The sequence below is a fragment of the Vespa velutina genome, chromosome 1, assembly GCF_912470025.1.
Source record: "Vespa velutina chromosome 1, iVesVel2.1, whole genome shotgun sequence".
In the NCBI taxonomy this organism is placed as follows: Eukaryota; Metazoa; Arthropoda; class Insecta; order Hymenoptera; family Vespidae; genus Vespa; species Vespa velutina.
Window position 1 is genome coordinate 4,957,618 of NC_062188.1, and position 20,000 is coordinate 4,977,617.

The 20,000-nt window shown below is 31.5% G+C and overlaps 6 protein-coding genes across 14 annotated transcripts in view; 4 read left to right on the plus strand and 2 right to left on the minus strand.

Moving 5' to 3' along the window:
• LOC124955893 (eisosome protein SEG2-like) overlaps positions 1 to 6,148 on the plus strand; it is a 50,364-nt gene extending 44,216 nt beyond the window's left edge. For both annotated transcript variants that reach the window (XM_047511128.1, XM_047511040.1), the window contains 2 exons: positions 2,223 to 2,959; positions 3,829 to 6,148. In XM_047511128.1, coding sequence (XP_047367084.1) covers positions 2,333 to 2,959; positions 3,829 to 5,763 — 2,562 coding nt within the window. In that variant the 5' untranslated portion in view covers positions 2,223 to 2,332 and the 3' untranslated portion in view covers positions 5,764 to 6,148. The remainder of the gene's footprint in view (positions 1 to 2,222; positions 2,960 to 3,828) is intronic.
• A 1,773-nt stretch (positions 6,149 to 7,921) lies between these two features.
• LOC124956092 (rRNA methyltransferase 2, mitochondrial) lies at positions 7,922 to 10,003 on the minus strand. Its single transcript, XM_047511481.1, has one exon. The coding sequence runs from the start codon at positions 9,204 to 9,206 to the stop codon at positions 8,460 to 8,462; it is 747 nt and encodes a 248-aa protein (XP_047367437.1). The 5' UTR covers positions 9,207 to 10,003; the 3' UTR covers positions 7,922 to 8,459.
• On the plus strand, positions 9,505 to 13,014 carry LOC124956084 (WD repeat domain phosphoinositide-interacting protein 3). 2 transcript variants are annotated; one of them, XM_047511463.1, is made up of 6 exons: positions 9,505 to 9,732; positions 10,611 to 10,793; positions 10,868 to 11,125; positions 11,221 to 11,422; positions 11,500 to 11,723; positions 11,826 to 13,014. In XM_047511463.1, exons 1-6 carry the CDS (start codon positions 9,666 to 9,668, stop codon positions 11,930 to 11,932), a joined length of 1,041 nt encoding a protein of 346 aa, XP_047367419.1. In that variant the 5' UTR covers positions 9,505 to 9,665; the 3' UTR covers positions 11,933 to 13,014. The 2 variants fall into 2 exon arrangements, with proteins under 2 accessions (XP_047367419.1, XP_047367422.1); XM_047511466.1 differs by lacking the exon at positions 9,505 to 9,732 and adding an exon at positions 9,807 to 10,152.
• Positions 13,015 to 13,226: 212 nt separating this feature from the next.
• LOC124956115 lies at positions 13,227 to 19,384 on the minus strand. Of its 6 annotated transcripts, XM_047511529.1 has the most exons (8): positions 16,518 to 16,853; positions 15,761 to 16,162; positions 15,560 to 15,672; positions 15,128 to 15,234; positions 14,854 to 15,028; positions 14,648 to 14,733; positions 14,426 to 14,561; positions 13,227 to 14,281 (listed from the first exon to the last, which is right to left on the minus strand). In XM_047511529.1, exons 4-8 carry the CDS (start codon positions 15,206 to 15,208, stop codon positions 14,094 to 14,096), a joined length of 666 nt encoding a protein of 221 aa, XP_047367485.1. In that variant the 5' UTR covers positions 15,209 to 15,234; positions 15,560 to 15,672; positions 15,761 to 16,162; positions 16,518 to 16,853; the 3' UTR covers positions 13,227 to 14,093. The 6 variants fall into 6 exon arrangements, with proteins under 6 accessions (XP_047367485.1, XP_047367521.1, XP_047367506.1 ...); XM_047511565.1 differs by having other exon boundaries at positions 14,854 to 15,080; positions 15,117 to 15,234; positions 15,560 to 16,162; positions 16,518 to 16,862; XM_047511550.1 differs by lacking the exon at positions 15,560 to 15,672 and having other exon boundaries at positions 15,850 to 16,162; positions 16,518 to 16,857.
• LOC124956109 (UPF0193 protein EVG1-like) lies at positions 16,393 to 19,731 on the plus strand. The gene is made up of 5 exons (XM_047511509.1): positions 16,393 to 16,992; positions 17,249 to 17,379; positions 17,493 to 17,589; positions 17,680 to 17,820; positions 17,886 to 19,731. The coding sequence occupies exons 1-5, from the start codon at positions 16,896 to 16,898 to the stop codon at positions 18,110 to 18,112; spliced, it is 693 nt and encodes a 230-aa protein (XP_047367465.1). The 5' UTR covers positions 16,393 to 16,895; the 3' UTR covers positions 18,113 to 19,731.
• The window catches only part of LOC124956078 (sorting nexin-8-like), a 14,023-nt gene continuing 12,623 nt past the window's right edge, over positions 18,601 to 20,000 (plus strand). Inside the window, exon 1 of one of the 2 annotated variants that reach the window (XM_047511451.1) lies at positions 18,601 to 18,854. In XM_047511451.1, the coding sequence (XP_047367407.1) occupies positions 18,830 to 18,854 (25 nt within the window). In that variant the 5' untranslated portion in view covers positions 18,601 to 18,829. The remainder of the gene's footprint in view (positions 18,855 to 20,000) is intronic. The other variant, XM_047511460.1, reaches the window with a different exon arrangement.

The window sequence follows — 20,000 nt, forward strand, 5'->3', positions numbered from 1 at the left end:
TCATTTTTTGTCAATATTATTTATGTCATAAAAACAATATATATATGTGTATATATATATATATATATATATATATTATCATCATCATATATATATATATATGTGTTATTATAAAAAATGTTGATATATTATATGATATATAATAAATATATCACAAATAAATTGATGTAAATATTTCAAAATAAAAGAGAGAGGAAAACGAAAGAAAGAAAGAAAGAAAGAAAGAAAGAAAGAAAGAAAGAAGGGAAGAAAGAGAGGTATAAGTATCTTCTTGTTATCCACGTACGTCGATTTCGTATCACGTAGGCACTTACAACTCGCATAAATCATACCTTACCATAGGACCTCCATTTCGTAGCACAAAGCCCGTGGCAATGCGCGTGAGGACACGATAAAAGATTGCCGATGTTTCACCTTCGAAATATTCAAACCCTTCTCTCTCACTCTCTCACTCTCTCACTCTCTCACTCTCTTTCTCTCTCTTTTTTTCTTTCTATCTATCTATCTTTCTCTTTTTCTTGTTATAAGTGCGTGTTACGAATACAGTTTCGCGATAAGAGATATTGCAGGAGTACATTGAAAGTTTCGACAATTGCATTATTGAATCTTGTAACGTGTTACAACGACCTCGAGAATTCGTTACGAGTTTGTATCTTTTTTTTTGTTTCGTTCTTTTTTTCTTTTTTTCTTTTTTTTTTTTTTTTTCTTTTTTATCATACCTTGCACTCTCGATTACGTGTGTATGCAATCAATACGAAGATAAAATTATATATAAGAAAAGGAGACAGATAGAAAAAAAAAAAAAAGATATAGAGAGATAGACAAAGTTATATTAAAATTAATTATAGTGTAGGTACAACGTGTTATGTTAATCATAGAATAATTTATTGTCATTAAAATTGAATCGATTAGCATCATAAATTGAATGTCTTATCGATCTCAATTTTTCTCGTATAGCTCATCGAATTTTTTTACAACTTATAATTAATAATCGTGTCATTGAATTCCGAAAGATCAAGGAAAGCTTCTACATTGTTAATGTACCTGATATTAATATTCGATGAAAATTAATACATTGTTCATTGTTCATAAAGGATTGAAAAGAGTCATTAAAAAAAAAAAAATAAGAGAGAGAGAGAGAGAGAGAGAGAGATATTATTACTATCTCATTGTTAGTCCTATAATAAAATATTTGATACTATCGATTTTTGTCCACTTTTCTCACGGCTCTCGTTGTTCGTAACGACACATCGAACGATCGTGAATTCGATTCTCGTATTTGTACGGCTTATTCACGAAGCAAACATAATCGTAGCTTACCATGCGTATAACGGTAAAAACAGAACAACGTGCATTCGTGTATGCATGTTACGTGCAAGTTCTTAAATCCTTATAGATCTTCAAAAGTTTCCAATTATATTCCTTTCGTTATACATACATAGATATAAAAAGAAAAAGGAAACTGTAACTTGGATATTTTTTTTTTGTTTACTCTTTGAGCTATACATATATATTCATACATTTAAATTGATTGGAACATGTGCCATATGTAAGAAAAAAAAAAGAAATAATAAATAAATAAAAAAAAAAAAATTTGTTCATTGAAATTATCTCAAAGATTGTGTTAAACGAGAGATAACCGTGAAGATAATCTTTAAACTCAATCTCTTGAGATTCAATGAACAAGTAATAGTCACGATTGGATCGAATTTGTTCCGTGTCGAATTCCGTGAGACGAACAGGTAATTTACATTCACTTACGGGATCGAGAAGGTTCGTTCAAACTCTGGCCAGAATGAATACGACTTGATTAATCAATTAATTGCCGTTGTCCGTTTGTTCAGTGAACCAAATGATCAAACGATCGGATTAGCTTACCAATTCGTTTGTTTTTGGTTCTTCCTTGTCATTCACCGTTGTCCATTCTAAATTTTATAGTAGACATTGAGATTGTTTTAGAAATGAAAACAAAAAAGAGAATTAATAATTTATGATCATTTATCTCGAACTATATATACATACATGCATTTACATATATACATATATATATATATATATATATATATATATATATATATATATATATTGTCAATCGATTGTTAATAAATTAGGTTACATAAAATAAATTGATCCCAATAAAAGGAAATAGATGGCAAAAAATTATTTCATCAATATCTTCTATCGCTATAATACTAATTTACATGTTTTCAATCTATTTTCAGATAATTCCAATGCGACGAGCGTCAAGAGGAAGGTGACGAGGTTGGGTCACATACGAGAGTCGAATAAGATCAAGCAGAGATACTTGAGCCTGGTGGGACATCGGAGGACGATGATGATGTTACGATCGTTTTTATTTATTCTCTTCCTCGTTGTAAGGCATTGCGAATTGGCACCGATGAGAGCCAAGGATTTGGCTCTAGACGATGATATACCATCATCGTCATCGTCATCGTCGTCGTCGTCATCGTCGTCATCGTCATCGTCATCGTCATCATCATCATCATTGTTGTCCTCCTCAATGCCAATGTCAAGAAAAGGATCTCGAAGCTCATCTTCACCAAGCGAATTAACCTGGGAAGCTTGGTTATTGGTTGATGCACAAGCCGGTGATCACACAGGTTTAGACTCGGCCAACATTTTACGAAAGATCACACCGAAGAGTATTTTCTTCGCTCCGACTCGCATCGAATGCGCCGAAGGCTATCGCGCTGATACCATGGACAGATGCGTAAAAGATGTTAAAATTGATCACGAAGCGCAATTCGATTTCCTCTTGAAACGAGTCAGTGCTATGTACTTGCAACGATTTGGTGCTAATACTCAGGATCAAAAGCCGAAAGATCAGAAACACTCTTCTGGTCCACTTCAATTAAGCATTCCCTTGCTCGGTGCACCGATAGCTGCCTCTCCTGTTGAGACTCAACAGATAACGAAGAACGAGGATGAAGGGACGAATGTAAGGGTCGGAGTTTTACCATTTTTGGAATTGATCGCTGGTTTACGCGAGGATAGCTAGCTGTATTAATATGAACGGCCTAAATTATTTTATTCATTTTATGTGATACTTTTCATTTTTATTAGGACATTTTTATAACTAATAATAGATTTTTAATCGAGAATTTTTTTTTTCCTTTCGACAAAACCTTTATTATTGATATTATTGAAAAAAAACGTGACGTGTTAAACAATGAATACTAATTATTTATCTTTTCTCTCTCTCTCTTTTTTTCTTCTCTTTCTCTTTAAATAATTCTCGTAATATGCATTTGTTTAGTATTAATATTAAAAATGTTAAGTACCTGTCTTTGCGTGAACCGGTAATAACGTTAACGTCATTTTCCCAATGCAATTCTTGAAAGTGTCTGTGATTTGGAATAAATATTTTTATTAATTAATTCGTCTTGCAATGGACACGTATATTTCGTATTATTTTCTTGTAAAATAAAGTGCCCTTATTCATAATATAATATATCCATATATCATGAAATATTTGTTATCTAGTCATTGCATCGATTCTATAACGAACAATTTTATTTCTTAATACTTTGAAGGTAGGACGAGTCACGTGACTCATTGTTTATATATATATGTATATCAATTATCATGTACATAAATATATATATATATATATATTAAAAAAAAAAATAAAATAAAATAAAATAAAATGAAATAAAATAAAATACTTTAGCGTATACCGGCAATTGCGTATATCAGTAATAACAGTAATAATGAAAATAATAATAATAATAATAATAAATATCTCATAATAATGAGATAATCTTCTTTATTGTAAAATTACACAAGCACCTGTGCTACTTCTCTTAGGAACCCCCGAAGGAGACGGTTACCGTTTACGAAGCTAAGAACGAGACGACAACGAAAGAAGAAGAGGAAGAAGGAGAGGAAGAAGTAAAAGTAGAACAAGATGAAGAATCGAAAGAGGAAGATAAGAAAATAATATATCTTGGAAATACCAATAGCAATACCTTTGTCGATAAGAACGATGCTCTTAACGAGTCTTTCAAATCCGAAGGTATTGTTCCCGTTGCTGAATTCGTGGACGAGACAAATGGTAGTAGCTTTTCGGAAATAGTAGATTACAAAATACCGATCGATCTAAAAGCCATTTTAAATGTCACGAACGCGAAGAAAAATAGCAATGGGAGTGAAATGGTTGAGGATACAAGAATGAAAGAAATATTTTCAATGAATGTTACGAGTATGTCGCCAACATTGGTTTTCGTCTTGACACCGACGAAACAACCTCAAGCCGAATCCTCAACCTCTTCGGAGAATCCACCGGATGATTCTCCTGAGGAATTCTCAAATGTTACAACCGATCAAGTGATCGTTCGAATGAACGAATCAATGAAAAATTCAAGCAATCAGGAAATCGACGTAATCAGCGAATCGAGCTCGATGATACCACCCCTGAGACAATTCCCCGAGATGCCATTAATCATTGAAGATAAGATCGAGAATAATGGTAATAGTTCGGAGGCTTCTGGTATGGAAATAAACGGTGGTGAAGAACCAGAAACGATATATGAGGATGAACAAGTTGAGGAAGACGTCGATGAGGATGATGATGAGTACGTTGACAATACCGATACACCGGAGGAAGAATTCACCGAATTCGAAGGTGAGATTTTGAAACATGGCGAAGCTGGGATCACTATACCTGTAAAGAACTTGGATAGATTACATATGGAGGAAGAACATCGAGAGAGAAATGAGGAATCGATTGTTAAAAAAAAAAACGAGAATGATATGTTTGACAAATCCCAAGATGAAATTTCTATTCGTTTCAATCATACTATCTTCAATATGGATGAATCTGATAGCAACATATCCAGTGAGGCAACTATCAAGGACGATGTCATAATAGAAACAACGTTGCTGAATGTTGACCCTATGAAACTTTCGAACGATAGTAAATCTCCTTTTAAAAATGATAGCTCGGAAAACGATGAGGATGAACGTTTTAATAAACATTTTGAGTCAGAAAGAACACAAGATACAAGATCAAAAATAATATTCCCAAAGGGAAAAGTTCGTACGACGACATCAACGGATACGGAAGAAAATGGTAAATTGGAGGATCAGGTAAGTAGGACAAAGTCCAATGATAAAGAAAAGAATCCAATGGATTTGAGGAATATCGAGCTCGTTGCCGAACCTTCATCCTCGGAGTCTCTTCTTTACGATCCTCTTTCTGGCGATCGTTATACGGCAGAATCGATAGTCGAATTAGAGGATTCAAAAACTACTACTACTACTACTACTACTACTACTACTACTAACAGCCCTAACACACGAAATCTTTTGGATCTCGAAGGTTCATCGAGTTACGTAAGATCAGCACAAAGTTACGTTAAATTTCCTTCGGACGAGATCAACAGTATACATAATCAGGATTACAAGGAACGAGGCCAACATCTTTACGACGAAGGACTCTATTCTAGTACAAGCACGAAAAGTACCGTGCCGGTTCATCAGAAATCATCTTACTCTAGAACCCCAACAGGATGGAGAATAGATCGTCAACAACAGCCAGATCATGAAAGAAATCGTTCAGTCGTCGTTCAAAGACAAAAACCAAGGCCACCAATGTATTTGTCTCGAACGAAGGCACCTCTGACGAGGATCTCTCCTAGTTTATATTCCATCAGTCAACCTCCTCGTAGTGCTACGATCATGGATAGAGGTTATAGAAACGCTTATGTTCAAGTATCACCCTTTCATAGGGTTGGATACTAAAATCCATATAAAAGGTTGATTCGCCTGATTAAGCGAGGAAGGTGATATTAATGATCTTCGCGTGGGGGGCTATCAATGACGTCGCTCTCCACTGAAAATGATTCCCTGGGAAACAAGCCGAGTCGACTCGAACGATGGGTCGACTTTGATAAATGTCAATGGATCCTCTTGGAACTGTGCCAAATAAAATGAAGGTTCAAAAGGGTGTTAAACTATCGCTCGCTAAAAATGTGTGATAAGCGATCAAGAACACTTGCGATTTGGCATAATTACATTAATTTTTATGTCCGAATCGAAGAATCTCTAAAGATTGGAACGTTTTTGCGGGATGGAGGGAGAAGAAAAAAAAAAAAGAAAAGGAAAAACTCGAACTCTTGGAAAGGGATACATATATAATAGAAAAATCGATCGAGTTTCTTTTTCCTTAATTTCGGCTTTTTTTCTTTTTTTCATTTTCCATCCCTTGTGATGAAACAAACGAGAAAGAAACGAGTTCGTTTATATCCTTTTTTAACGATCCAACGATCCCAAAGATTTTTAATATTCGTTGGAAATTAATTTCTCGAAAAATACTTTTTCTTTTTCCATTTAGTTAACAACTTTTCAAATGATATCAGCGTCGGACAGATCCAATGGTAATAACGTTGACGAGGTCAATCGTTCGCTTTAACGAAATGAAAATTGACATTTTTTGACGTTTAACAGAGGAGAAAGTATATTGCAAATATACGTAGAGAGATTATATCATTGGTACGATCGTTATCATAATGTTTTCCCGAACGATAAAGAGAAATACAAGAGAAGAGGATGTTTGATGGTTGTATTTATCATCGACAAGATTTCGCATGTTTTCAAACGAACAAAAAATTCTTAAACTCGTTCGATAGATTAAAACGATCCTATTAAGAATTTCTACCATAACTAAGTCGAAGAATTATCGTTATTAGTGGGATATAATTTTCGAAAGTGAAAGTCTTGATGATCGATAAGATCGCGATTTGTTCTGATTGGCTTTCACAGTACAGCGTACACACTGCAAAATTATTAGGAATTAGTAACAACTTTGATACAATCGATTCATATTTCTAATGCGCGAAAAAGTATAATATATATATATACATATATACATATATATATATATATATATATATATATATATATAAATTTAGTGAGATAAACCGTCGAATTTTAAATAATATAATCGATTGAGAGAAGAAAAAAAAGAAGAAAAAAAAAGAGATTTACACGAGTTCGGGTAATTCGTATTTATTTAACCTTCGTGACGTTGCATTCATATGTATGTAGATATCTACAAATTTTTGCTTATTTTGATCGATCGAATGTCCTCGACTCGTAATACGTGTTTATTATTATTTGATTATTACGAAGGTTATACCGTTGTTGTTTAATTTTGTTTGTTTAATAATAATAAATAATAAAACATTTGTTATTTACAGTTCAAGATAATATTAAATGAAGATTATCTTAATTCCTATTAAAGAATGGATGATACTTGAATATCCTATTATTTGATACATATATAAATATTGTGAATAATGTTTTACCAAAAATAAATCATTCTTCTTATCATATGCATATATATATATACATATACATATATATATATATACATATATATATATACATATATATATATATATATATATATATATATATATATATATATATATAATACTATTGGGCATACAAATATAAACACACATACGACTCGAACTCGTGAAACTGTCGGCCTAATGTATTTATATATCCAAAATTGGGCTCTGCAGTTGTATGTACGCACGCACACGAATGCATACTCGCCTCACGCTATAAACGATAAAATCATGCTACTTATAAGCGTTTATAGTTACATCAAATTCAGCGTACTCGTAATATCATCGTTTTGTACTACTTTATGATATAAGGAGATCGATTTTACACGAAAATTGTACAGTTAAAATTACGTATCCATGTCTTCTGAATGTTTTCGATGTGAAAGATATTCAACGGTCCTTCCTTAATAGTATTCACAAATTTAGACTCGGAATAGTCATTAAAGTTGACAGTCTTCGATGTCGCTATGCCTTGTCCTGTTACACTGGTATTATTATTCTTTAATGTTACACGATACATAGTAAATTTTTTTTTTTCTTTTTACAAAGAAACACACATGACACAGTTAATCCTATACGAAAGACACGTACGACCAATGGAAATTAATACTAGACTTTACTTTTAATAATGTTCAACATGTATGGCTATGTCTCTTTTACGTGTGATATCACGTATGATAAAACAAATATGACACTCGACAGTGTGATCGGTAACATTATTGTTCTATGTATGTTTCAATGTGGTGTGTAATGTTTCTTATCTATTATATGCCAATTTATGTAAATATTAACTTTATTAAAAGAATTGTGTATATATATTATATGGTATTAATAATGAACAAACAAAAGAACACTGTCATAATACGTATTAATTGTAATTGTATTGAACAATTATTGTATTATTTATGGCTAAATATAACAATGTATATTACATATTCTACAATAATTTACTGTAAACAAATGTATTTGTATAAATACATTTGTTGCATCGCGCGTAGAAACAATCGCAATAAGATAAGACGATATTATTCCAAAAAAAAAAAAATTAATGTGTTCTCTCATTTCTTTAGCCTATCTGTTATTTTATGAATTAGGAAATGATATTTTCAATCCTTTGAAACCTCTTGCGAGAACAAATGTTTCACTGGATTCGGTACGTGTTGCATTAGGTTTACATATCTTGATGCTTGTATAAAATTTTGCTAAATCATTTTGTAATTGAATTAACTTAGATCCATCCCAAATTTTAACAAGAAGAAGTCCATCTTTGTTTAAAACTTGGAGAGCAAACTTCATAGCGTAATATGCCAATTTCATTATATTTTCATGATCTAATTCCCGTACACCGGTAGCATTAGGAGCCATATCGGATAAAACAACATTTGCTTTAATTCCATTTAATAATTGGTGCACTTTTCTCTGTGTATCTAATGCAGTAAAATCCATATTTCCTAAAACAGTCGCACCTTCTATTGGGAAAATTGGAAGTCTATCTATTGCAATAACTTTCCCAATGGAACCATCCTGTTTACCATCCGCATTGGTTAATTTGACAGCAACCTGAGACCAACTGCCTGGAGAAGCACCGCAATCTATTACGATATCTCCAAAATTGAAAATCTTTTTGCTCTCGTTTATTTCTAACAATTTAAAAGCACTTCTACATCTATAATTTTGTTGTTTGGCCATCTCAACATAGGGATCACGCAACTGTCTTTTCAACCATAATTGGGAACTATGTTTTTTGCCTTTCAAATTGTTCGGTTTCTCTCGTAACAATGGAGTATAAACATGTATACATCTCGTAAAAATACCATTTATAAAACGCATCTTTCTGTTGTTCTTAATAACCTAACCTCTTTGAAATAAAACAAGCAAGATCAAACACTTCTTATAATCTTGATCAAAATTCATTTTTATCTCACAACGTATAGATCCTAAGTAACAAACAAATCACTTATTATATATTAAATCTTTCTATTAAATGAAAAATAAAAAAACATAAATGAAAAGTATCGACATGCTTAAATACACACGAAATAGTATTGAAACTAGAACAAACTAGAACTCGTTCTGATTGGTCGAAGAGAAATGCGATAGGTTCAACAGTATATCAGCTGATTAATGGCAGAGGCAGCTTCGTTGGCATGCGCGAAGATGGTGGCTGGATTTCGTCGGCAGGTAAGGTCTTGCGCTGCTTGCCGGCCATTGCCGGCGAATATGTGATCAACTTCGACGAGTTTAAACGGACGGTACGAACGAATGTCTACCAAAAGGACTTAATTTACGATGAATTTAACAACGGGAAACCCACATGGTAACGGCTTGCTTTATGCTGGCTTCAATCAGGATCAAGGTATGTGACCCAGTGCGCCACATTTTGACAGCGCTGGCATGCCACTGTCAAATTTATTTATTTTTCTTTTTTTTTCTCTCTTCTAACCTACGTCGACTTGCAATGTTTTTCCGTCATTTATTCTCATCGCGATTGGACGCTCGCCCACAAATCGAGTTATTTTCGTCTTCAACCTCGTAAATTTACGGCCAACAACATATTTCGGGTCGATTAATTCAGCTTTTTTTGATAAAGCTTCATTATGGCTTTCTTAACCTCACTCGAATACCATATCGACATTCAGTCCTCTTAGATTCTTTTCTATAAAGATTCCTTTATTTTTATTATTGTCCTTTGTTCCATCATTTTTGCCATTTTTATTATTATTATTCCTATCTTTGTGTACTATACGAATATATCTTTAAGAAGTGAAATGGTACAGTATGTGATCTTTTACTTTCCAGCTATATTAACTTTCTTTTACTTTGCAACTTTAGAATAATTTAATTGACACCTATGAAAAACTTTTCCCATTGGTATATTTATTTTTGAAAATATGTCTATGTTGTATTGATTATAAATATGTATATATGTATATATATATATATATTGTTTCTTATAATGCCAACATTCTATAAAATCAAATATATCTTTGAACTTTAAGAACAACATTATACATAATTATAATATTTCTGATAACTTTGTATATCTTTCCTACCAAAGTATGTTTGTTCATTCAAGTAATCACCGGATTTACATGTAATTGTTTAAGTATCGTTGGATGTTGTAAATGTATCAGTAAAATAAATGTCCATAAAATAAGATATACATACATGTAACATATGTTTAATAAGTAGATAACATGATCCCCTCATTTATGTTGACTTTTGTACTTACAGGATGCTTTGTCTGTGGTACAGAAAATGGCTATAGAGTATATAATTGTGATCCCTTAAAGGGAAAAGAAAAAGAACGTCATGATTTTAATGATGGAGGTCTTGGTTATGTTGAAATGTTATTTAGATGTAATTATTTGGCACTCGTTGGCGGTGGGCCAAAACCAATGTATCCTGTTAATAAAGGTAATATCTATTGCGTTATACGCATTTTAAAAAACAAGAAATTGTAATAGATATAATCAATATGATATTTTTAGTTATCATATGGGATGATTTGAAAAAAGCACCAGCTATTACATTGGAATTTAATGCACCTGTAAAAGGTGTAAAATTAAGAAGAGATAGGATAGTAGTGATATTAGAAGGTGTTATAAAGGTTTATACATTTACGCAAAATCCACAACAATTACATGTCTTTGAAACTAATCCCAATCCAAGAGGATTGTGTGTTTTGTGTCCAAACAGTAACAATTCTTTGCTTGCTTTCCCAGGGCGAAAAAATGGTCATGTTCAAGGTAATATTGCATTGAATTAAAAAAAGGTTTTTTAAAATTTTTTATCAATTTTCTGATATGAAATTATTTATTTATTTCGTGGTTTTTTCTTATAGTTATAGATCTAGCAAACACTGAGAAACAGCCTTTAAATATTGAAGCACATGAAACACCCTTGTCTTGTATAGCTTTAAATCTACAAGGTACTCGACTTGCTACAGCTTCTGAAAAGGGTACTCTGATAAGGGTATTCGATACACAAAATGGTAATATGATTAATGAATTACGAAGAGGAGCAAATCATGCTAATATCTATTGGTAAAAAAATTCAGCAAGTATTTTAATAAGAATCAATGACGTTTATGATTATTTAATCAAAAATATCACTTTTTTAGCATAAATTTTAATCACGATTCAACGTGGCTATGCGTTGCGAGCGATCATGGTACGGTACACGTTTTTGCGGTAGAAGATCAAAAATTAAATCGTCAATCTAGTTTAGCGTCAGCTACTTTTTTACCAAAGTATTTTAGTTCGAGCTGGAGTTTTTGCAAATTTCAAGTTCCAGGAGGTCCTCAATGCATGTGTGCGTTTGGAACTGGCAACAATAGTATTATAGGTTGGTATTGATCAAGTTGAAAAATATATTTCTTGTAATTACACGTTAATCTTAAATAATAAATTGTTTCTTTTCTCCCCTTTTTTTTTTCTGTACATACAGTAATATGTGCCGATGGGAGTTACTACAAATTTGTATTTAATAACAAAGGAGAGTGTTCGCGAGACTTTTACGCGCAGTTCCTTGAATTAACGGATGACAAAATGTGACTGAAAAGTGTAAGGCGTATGAATGTTTCATTACGAAAAGCTAATGTGACTTTTTTGTCATCGTACGTCTCGTTGTTGCTTTCGTTTTACGTGTCAATTGCAGAGGATAGAGATTTGCAGTACATTTTCGCATCGTCGTGACTATTGTCGTGCTTGCTAAAAAAAAAAAAAAAAAAAAAAAAAAGAAAAAGGAAGAAAGAAAAAAAACCAGAAAAAAAATGAGCATTTTATGCAGGGAAGCGAAAATGAGTCTTAATCTTTTTAAAGTTAGATCATTTGACGGAGAGGACCAAAACGAAAAGTTATATGAATTGTTGGTGATACGTGCACTGTGCATGAATTTTTTCATAATAATAATAATAAGATCTAAGGGACATTTATTGGTGATATCGTTGATTGTTACGTGGGGCCTAGTGGAGAGAGAGAGAAAGAGAGGGGAATGCGCTTTCTTACTAAATTACGAGTTCTTAATTGTCACGAAGAAAAAAAGCGACAAAAAGGTGATTGATCTAAGAGATCGACTTATCAAAGTGATATCCTGCTTTTCATAAGAAAGTTTAAACGTCTTTAAAAGAAATGTTAAAGATAAGAATGAATCATTATCACAAGCTGGTGTCTTCTTAATTTATATGCTTTTCAAACACGAATCATTGTGTATATCCTTTCATATATTCTTCTTTTTATTTTATTTTCTTATTTTTTATTTCCTTTTTTTAATTATTTTAGAAATTATTTTGTTTTTTTAAACGAAACTTAAAAAAAAATTTTTTAGTAAAATTATTACATAAATTGTATTATGTACTTTTTATTGGTAATCGATTATTGAAAACTAAGTTTACGCTATCGCCATATAGAATGAATTCTATCAAATGACAAACTAAAATGTAGAGCGTTTAACTTAATAAGGTTTTATAATTTTTATTTTTATTATTATTTCCGTACACATTTAATATACATATACACAAGAAGTAACTATACTCGATTGTTAATATTGAATCCCATCACAAGAAAATATAGAGCAAAGATTGTAATTTCACGAAGATAGATTTTGATTGCGAAATAAAATTCATTATGCCTCGTAACAATATCGAGTTGCTCTCTTTCGTCACTCTAAAAATTTCAATTTTTGAATATTTTTCACGCAATCCCAAGACATAAAACGATATTATATTATATATAAATCGATCATAAAAGCCGATCGATTTATAATCATGATTTTTATTCCGTTTAGCTCTTCATTTTTTTTTTTTTTTTTTTTTTTTTTTTTTTTTTTTTTTTTTTTTTTTTGTGAATCACTTTGATTAAAAACGAACGTACGTACGTAGGTATGTTTTGAGTTGTTTTTATTTTTCCTTTCATATATATAAATATATATATATACACGATCATATGTATATATATACATATATATATATACACGATCCAAGCGATAAAATTAACTCCTCCTGCGTACGCATATATGTAGATACATATTTGTTTATCTCAACATATTCGTCCCTCTAATGTACAATTTTTCAGATCGATAGAGAAATAGAGTAGATTCAAGAACTGTACAAAGCATGATTCGAACACACGAATGCAGAACGATACTAAATTTTTTCGTCCTTTTTTTTCTTTTCCTTCATCGACCCTTACGTACGAAAAAATGCAACACTCGTGTGTGTGTGTGTATATATATATATATATATATATATATATATATATATATATATATGTAATATATAATATATATGTATGTAAAGCCTTTAACATCGTAAATCTTTATACAGGATCGTTAATAATTTCTTACAGCACGAATATAACGCATTATCAATTTATAATCCTCTCGAAATGTTCTATTTGATTTCTCGAAAATCATTAGTGAATTGTGCGTATGTTTCGAAACCGTAAGTTGATTGTAAAATGCATTTAAAGAATCTCATATTTATCGGGTGAGAAAATACGAAACACCCATTGATGATCATAATTAATCTGTTTTTTCCTCCTTCTTTTATCCTTTTTTTTAATTTATTTCGATGCGAGGTCGATCCTCTATTAGATTTTTCTCGTTGTATTTGTGTGTGTGTGTGTTTGTGTGAATGTTTTCATATGTGCTTTCTTTTCTTTTTTATTTTTGCTTTTCTTCCTTTTTTCTTTTTCCTCTTCTTTCTTTATAAAACTTTTAAACCTCATAGGGCTTGGTAGCAGATACATGAAATGATTTCGAACCTTCCGCTATCGGTAATGCATATTTCTTGACATTGTGTACTTCGTGCATCAATCCTTTCTTTATTTCAAGACTCTTATACGTACTATATACGACGAACCATATGTAGGAACTCGTGATAACAAATAACAACACGATCGCGCCTGAAATCGCACAAAGAAAGTTTTTAATCCATCGATCGCATGGTTCAACGAAGAAAAAAATAGAGGGAGAGAGAAAAGAAGAGAGAAAGAGAGAGAAAACCACCAAAGGAAAATTAATAATAATAATTGATAATTTACACATACGTTCGCAAATGTCTGCCTTTCCGCCGAGAATAGCGATGAATGGACAGTCTTGTTCAACCAGGAACAGGGATATGGTCAATGCCGATATTATCGTCATCATTACCATCATCCATGGTGCCATAAAATGACGATTGTTCTATAAATCAAATAAAACGATGTCTCTTTTGAAATGAATCTTTATATATCAGAGAATTAATAAAATATAAATATAAATATTTTTACCGTTAATGCTCCGTAAAGCAAAAGGATCGTAGTCATGAAGTGTATCACCGTGATCACCAGTCCACAATACATGGAATAAACGGTCTCTGAAGATAAATAAAAAAGAATATGATTAATTTAGAAGTTAAAAGATACTGGTATCAGTATTCTCGTTTTGAGAAATATAATTTTAATTTTGTTTTTTTTTTCTTTTTTCTGTTTTTTACCAGTAGCATTATGATGAGCCATGTCCATTTTTTTAGTATTGAGATGATTCGAGGATATATCCTCTAAAGCTTCTCTTTCGAGAGCATCCTCGGTGTCTCTCACCACCATTTCTTGAATCCCCATAGCGTGTGCCAATGCCAATACGAAAAACATCATACTAAATCCGGACATGAACTGAGAAAAGATGATTATTGTCATTAAAGTTTACTATAATATGTTTTTTTTTTTTTTTTTTTTTTTTTTTTTTTTTTTTTTTTTTTTTATAATACTCACCAATTGTATTATAGCAATTAACACGGTACCTTGCCGGAGACTAAAGTAATATAAAAAGTTTTTCAGTAGTCCTACCTTCATCTTGTCTATTTTAAGTCTATTCGATCCTAATATAAGATAAAGAGAAGATTATTATTATTATTATTATTATTATTATTATTATTATTATTATTATTATTATTATTATTGTGTTATTTTTGCAATTTTTGTAAAAATACAAATTGATACATTTCATTTATTTAAAAATCATGAAATATTATTATTTATTACTACACAGAGGTGTTCACCACAGAGATAGCAAAAAGAAAATTATTCATTAATTAATAATCCCATTTTCATAGAAGAAGAAAGAAAAAAAAAAGAAGGAAGAAAAATTTTAAGGATCAAAAAATTGTTAAGTTCGAAGAGCAAGTGTATTGGAACGTCACTCACCTTAAGGAACACAAAAGAGTAATATGTATATTCGAAATATGAGTGAATAGATAAACTCTCGATTTGGTTGCTCCTTTCCACAACGTAAGAGAATCAATAACTTTCACTGTCTCCTAACATGAAAACAAAACATTCGACGACAATTTTGATGAAATCAAAAATAACAAGTAAAAGTTGATGAGGAAGGTGTTGTGTTCTAACCAATAAGGATATACACCCTTCTTCTTCAAAGATGTTTCTTTTAAAGTTAGCCCTAGATCTCAATGGGTTCATCGAATTATGTACTTAACTGCGTCGAGACCGCTCTGCGGAAAACGCAATTTTCTTTGGCTCGTCCGTAGGAGGGTAGACTGGGAAGGTGACCAAGAAAGTGGCCAGGAGGGTAGCTAGGAAGTTGCCTTTCTAGGGTAACTCCTCCGTAGCCCTCTGTGTCTTTCTACTGATCATACTGACACTGGTATTTGCCTGTAAGCCCTCTTTACGCGCAGCCGCGTCACGATCCTTCAAAAGCTGCATTTCGCTCTACAATCGACCACCATTCCTTCTCTCAGACATATATCATTAAAGACTGATCAAGCAATTCCTTAGTCTTCTCGATCGTATCTATCGATTTTAATTATTTTATTATATCTATATATAAATATATATATATATTTTTTTTATACTTATATATATATATATATATATAAGTATAAAAAATTGAATATCTTTTTAGAGATATAATTAATATACCACGAGAAATATATAAATACATATTAGAAAATATTTTGTTTTGTTAAGCAGCAACGTTAAAAAAGATATATATATATATATATATGAATATTTTTCTGAAATCTACTTTACTCCGAGATACAAAAAAAGAATATGTTATACGATTTTAATTACATTTGTGATATTCACTGTACGTAATGTGTAGACAATTTGTATTCTATGTAGAAATGTATTGAAAAATTCTCACTTGTATTTCCATTTAGATCGTATCCCTTTTTATATAAAAATTGTTTCCAACATTTTTTTATCTCTTTTTTTCTACATTACTTCTCTTCTTCTTTTTTTTCTTTCTTTCTTTCTTTATTAACATCTGATTCATCCTGTATATGCCGGTAAAATTCGAGACTTATTGATATTAGCTGTTAAATTTGATCGAAAGTTAGTTCGATTGAGTTGAGTCATCGAGTCGAAGTAGTCATAGAAACGTGACGCGCGTGTGACGTTCGATCTTAACTCGAAGTGGAAAAGTGATCGTCCTTTTTGATTCCTCTTCATTTCTAACGTGATTATACATCTAGACATTAGAGAAATTTCTCTTTCGATAGCTAATTATATCTAAGTAAAAATGGAACGAAATTATCAAAAAGTTGGCATGGGTGTTGGAGCTTTTCATAATCCACCAAGAGGAAAATACAGCGAGGAAACGAAGAACCTAATTAAACGTGAGCCAAATTATCAATAATCATTAATTAATTATAATTAGTGACTTCATAATTCGATTAAAATATGATCATTCATCTTTTCATTATTTATCGAGATTTTGCACGATTAAACGATCCATGTGGGATATTTTTTATTATACAATTATCTTCCATTCAAATAATATTTACATACATAGAATATATCGCGAAAATAAAATAGATGCTAACAAGTAGTTATGGATTCTTATTTTTTGAGGATAATTATTTTTGTCGTCAGTTTTGATGCAAGAATCGAAAGTAGGCATGAGTCAAAGGAAAGTTATTCAAGATGCTGTTAATAAAGGTGAATCTCTTCCACCATCTCGAAAATCTAATATAGGAGATAAGCAAAAATCGAAGGAACCTCAGGTAAACGTATATACCGATTTACATTGAAAATACAACGAGTGGGATAAACAATCGGTAATGCATATTTCTTGACATTAAAAATAAAATAAAATGAAATAAAATAATTTCATTAGGTAATGTTTCCCAGTCTTTGGAAAAAACGCTCTCAAAATATGATCCTTAATAGTGGTGCTTATGAAAGGGAACAATATCGACGAACTGCACCCTTACGTAAGATATATAAAGTATAATAGTAATGCATGAAACATTAAAAAATGTTGTGATATTTGGGAAAACGAGAGATGTTACGTTTGTTCGTAGCTAACAAGGAAAAACAAAAACGTCAATTAGCTTGTTTAATGGCTTATGGAAAGGAAATGCCCGAAACTCCACGCGGCCCGAAAATTCTTCACAAAGCAAGAAGGGAACCTAAATTGAACGAAGAAGATCCCTTTGAATATAGTAAGATTTTATTTTTATAATTTCTTTTGAAAATATAATTCTTCTTTGTATTCTTTTTGTCACAGTTATCAAGGGAATACGCGAAAGAATGGAATTTTTGAATGACATGGAATGCCTTGGAATGGGTAAAAAGTATCGATCCATTATACAACAGGAGATAGCTCAAAAGTTTCGATTAATGGAATCCATTGATAAAGAAAGATCTACAGAAATTCGAAAAGAATTACAAAAATTTAAAGAGGAACGACCACCACCAAAACCATTCCCTTTGGGTGATTTAGATGAAAATTGAAGTAACTCTTTTCTTTGTTCTTAGTATTTTTTTAATACATTTAGATTAATAATGTTTATTAAAATATAGCATTGTCGTCGATGTGATGATATTTTTTTCAATATATCAAGATTTTTGATTTACTTTATTATGCGCGTGTTTATTTATCTGTAATAAAACAAACTGGAAGACTTTCAAAGACGATAAATATTTTATATACACAGGAATATTTGACAGTGTATTTAAGGTAAATGTGTATATAATAAAAATGCTTATATATTTTTTTATTATAAGAATGAAATTGATAATTTATATTCGAATGTAATAAAGGGATATAAAAAAAAAATTTTAAAGAGAGTATTGAAAGTTTCAACTATCTCACAATTTACGAATTCGGCGCAGTGCTGTGCGATTGGTTAAGAAGCTTAGGACGCTCACCGCGAGAGGTCGCCTCCGTGGCGGGAGAAATAAGAACGGTCTGTTGCGTCGGCTAAAAGCGTTTGGTCTTCAGTTCAGCGCCATACGGCAATGGCGAATGGTGTTAATCGTTTTTATCATCAAGACCTCGATTATACGCAATATTTAACGCCGGCTATTCGTGCAAAGCGACACGAGTGTGCGCGTTCGACGATTCACGTGTACCCACGGAAGCAATTCTAACCTCAACAAAAAAGAACGCGAGAAGACACGAGAATCGTTTCGATCAGCTTCCCGGATGATCTACCAGTGAGAGCCAACATGGCGTCGACCGATCTGTCGTTCGGTAAACGATGAATTCGTGTCTTCGAAAGATCTCTCTTCTTATCTTTCTTTCTTTCTTTCTATCTCTTTCTTCCTGTTCATTCCTTTATCTATAAAATTCCATTCGATTTTTATTTTTGTTTAACGTATACTTCCCATGTATTTTCAATGACATTATAAAACTACTACGAGCGATCCTACTGTCGATTTATTTATTTATTTATTTATTTTTCTTTTTTTTTTTTTTCTTTCGATCTTCATTTAATAAATAACAAGAAAATGATACGCTCACGGGATGACAGAATAAAGCATCGAGATAAATAACAAATGAATGATTAGCGAACGAATAACTGTGATTAGAAATTACTGTTAATGATACTCTTTGGACAAACATAATATTGTACGCGTTCACGGAAGTTCGTTGAAAACTGGTTTAGAATCGTTTTAAATGTCATCCGTTGGTTATCGTTATTTTATGTTATTTATTTCTCCTTTTCAATATCTCGAGATATAACCATTATAAAATATACTTTTCAAATAGGCTAACTCGACGAATATATATCTATATATCCTTATAGTAGATTTACTTACGTCATGATTACATTTTTGGCAATGTAACAGTTACATTACTTTGGAAGTAGTTTGACATTATCAATTGAAATCCTTTGTGGAATGTAAATGCACGTCATTTTATCTTTGGACATTCGAATATGAGAAATATTAATGATATAAACATATTGAATGATCGTGTGATAATTCTCGGAATAAATTGATTTACAAATATCGACGTAATTCAAAAGAAATAAATTCTATCTAGTCATAGTCCTTGTTTTCTTCTTCCTTTTTATTTTATTTTTCTTTTTTTCTTTTTCTATGTCGATGAAATAGAATGATAAAAATGATTGAATTAATTCTGCAAAAAAAAAAAAAAGGAAAAAAAAATGATTTTCGAACGAACGAAAGAGCTTTCGAACTCCATATTCAAGAACGTGATCCGTTATAATGAAACGTGAAAGTTATACGAATAACGGCCTAAATTAACGAGCCACGTTAGACAAGAAAGATATCATAGAAAAATTGCGAACGATGATTGTTATCTCTTAAAAAAAAAAAAAAAAAAAAAAAAAAAAAAAATCAAACATGTCATTAATGTCAAACGAGTCCATCA

Excerpts from the sequence above, each read along its gene's own strand:
- LOC124956092 (XM_047511481.1), bottom strand. The coding sequence starts at position 9,206 with ATGCGTTTTATAAATGGTATTTTTACGAGATGTATACATGTTTATACT.
- LOC124956084 (XM_047511463.1), top strand. The coding sequence starts at position 9,666 with ATGAATTTAACAACGGGAAACCCACATGGTAACGGCTTGCTTTATGCT. Across the intron at positions 10,794-10,867 it reads AATGTATCCTGTTAATAAAG|TTATCATATGGGATGATTTG; the intron begins GTAATATCTATT and ends TGATATTTTTAG. Across the intron at positions 11,724-11,825 it reads TGGCAACAATAGTATTATAG|TAATATGTGCCGATGGGAGT; the intron begins GTTGGTATTGAT and ends CTGTACATACAG.
- LOC124956115 (XM_047511557.1), bottom strand. The coding sequence starts at position 15,208 with ATGAAGGTAGGACTACTGAAAAACTTTTTATATTACTTTAGTCTCCGG. Across the intron at positions 14,734-14,853 it reads GGCTCATCATAATGCTACTG|AGACCGTTTATTCCATGTAT; the intron begins GTAAAAAACAGA and ends ATTTATCTTCAG. Across the intron at positions 14,562-14,647 it reads TGCTTTACGGAGCATTAACG|AACAATCGTCATTTTATGGC; the intron begins GTAAAAATATTT and ends TTTGATTTATAG.
- LOC124956109 (XM_047511509.1), top strand. The coding sequence starts at position 16,896 with ATGGAACGAAATTATCAAAAAGTTGGCATGGGTGTTGGAGCTTTTCAT. Across the intron at positions 17,380-17,492 it reads AAAAATCGAAGGAACCTCAG|GTAATGTTTCCCAGTCTTTG; the intron begins GTAAACGTATAT and ends TAATTTCATTAG. Across the intron at positions 17,821-17,885 it reads AGAAGATCCCTTTGAATATA|TTATCAAGGGAATACGCGAA; the intron begins GTAAGATTTTAT and ends TTTTTGTCACAG.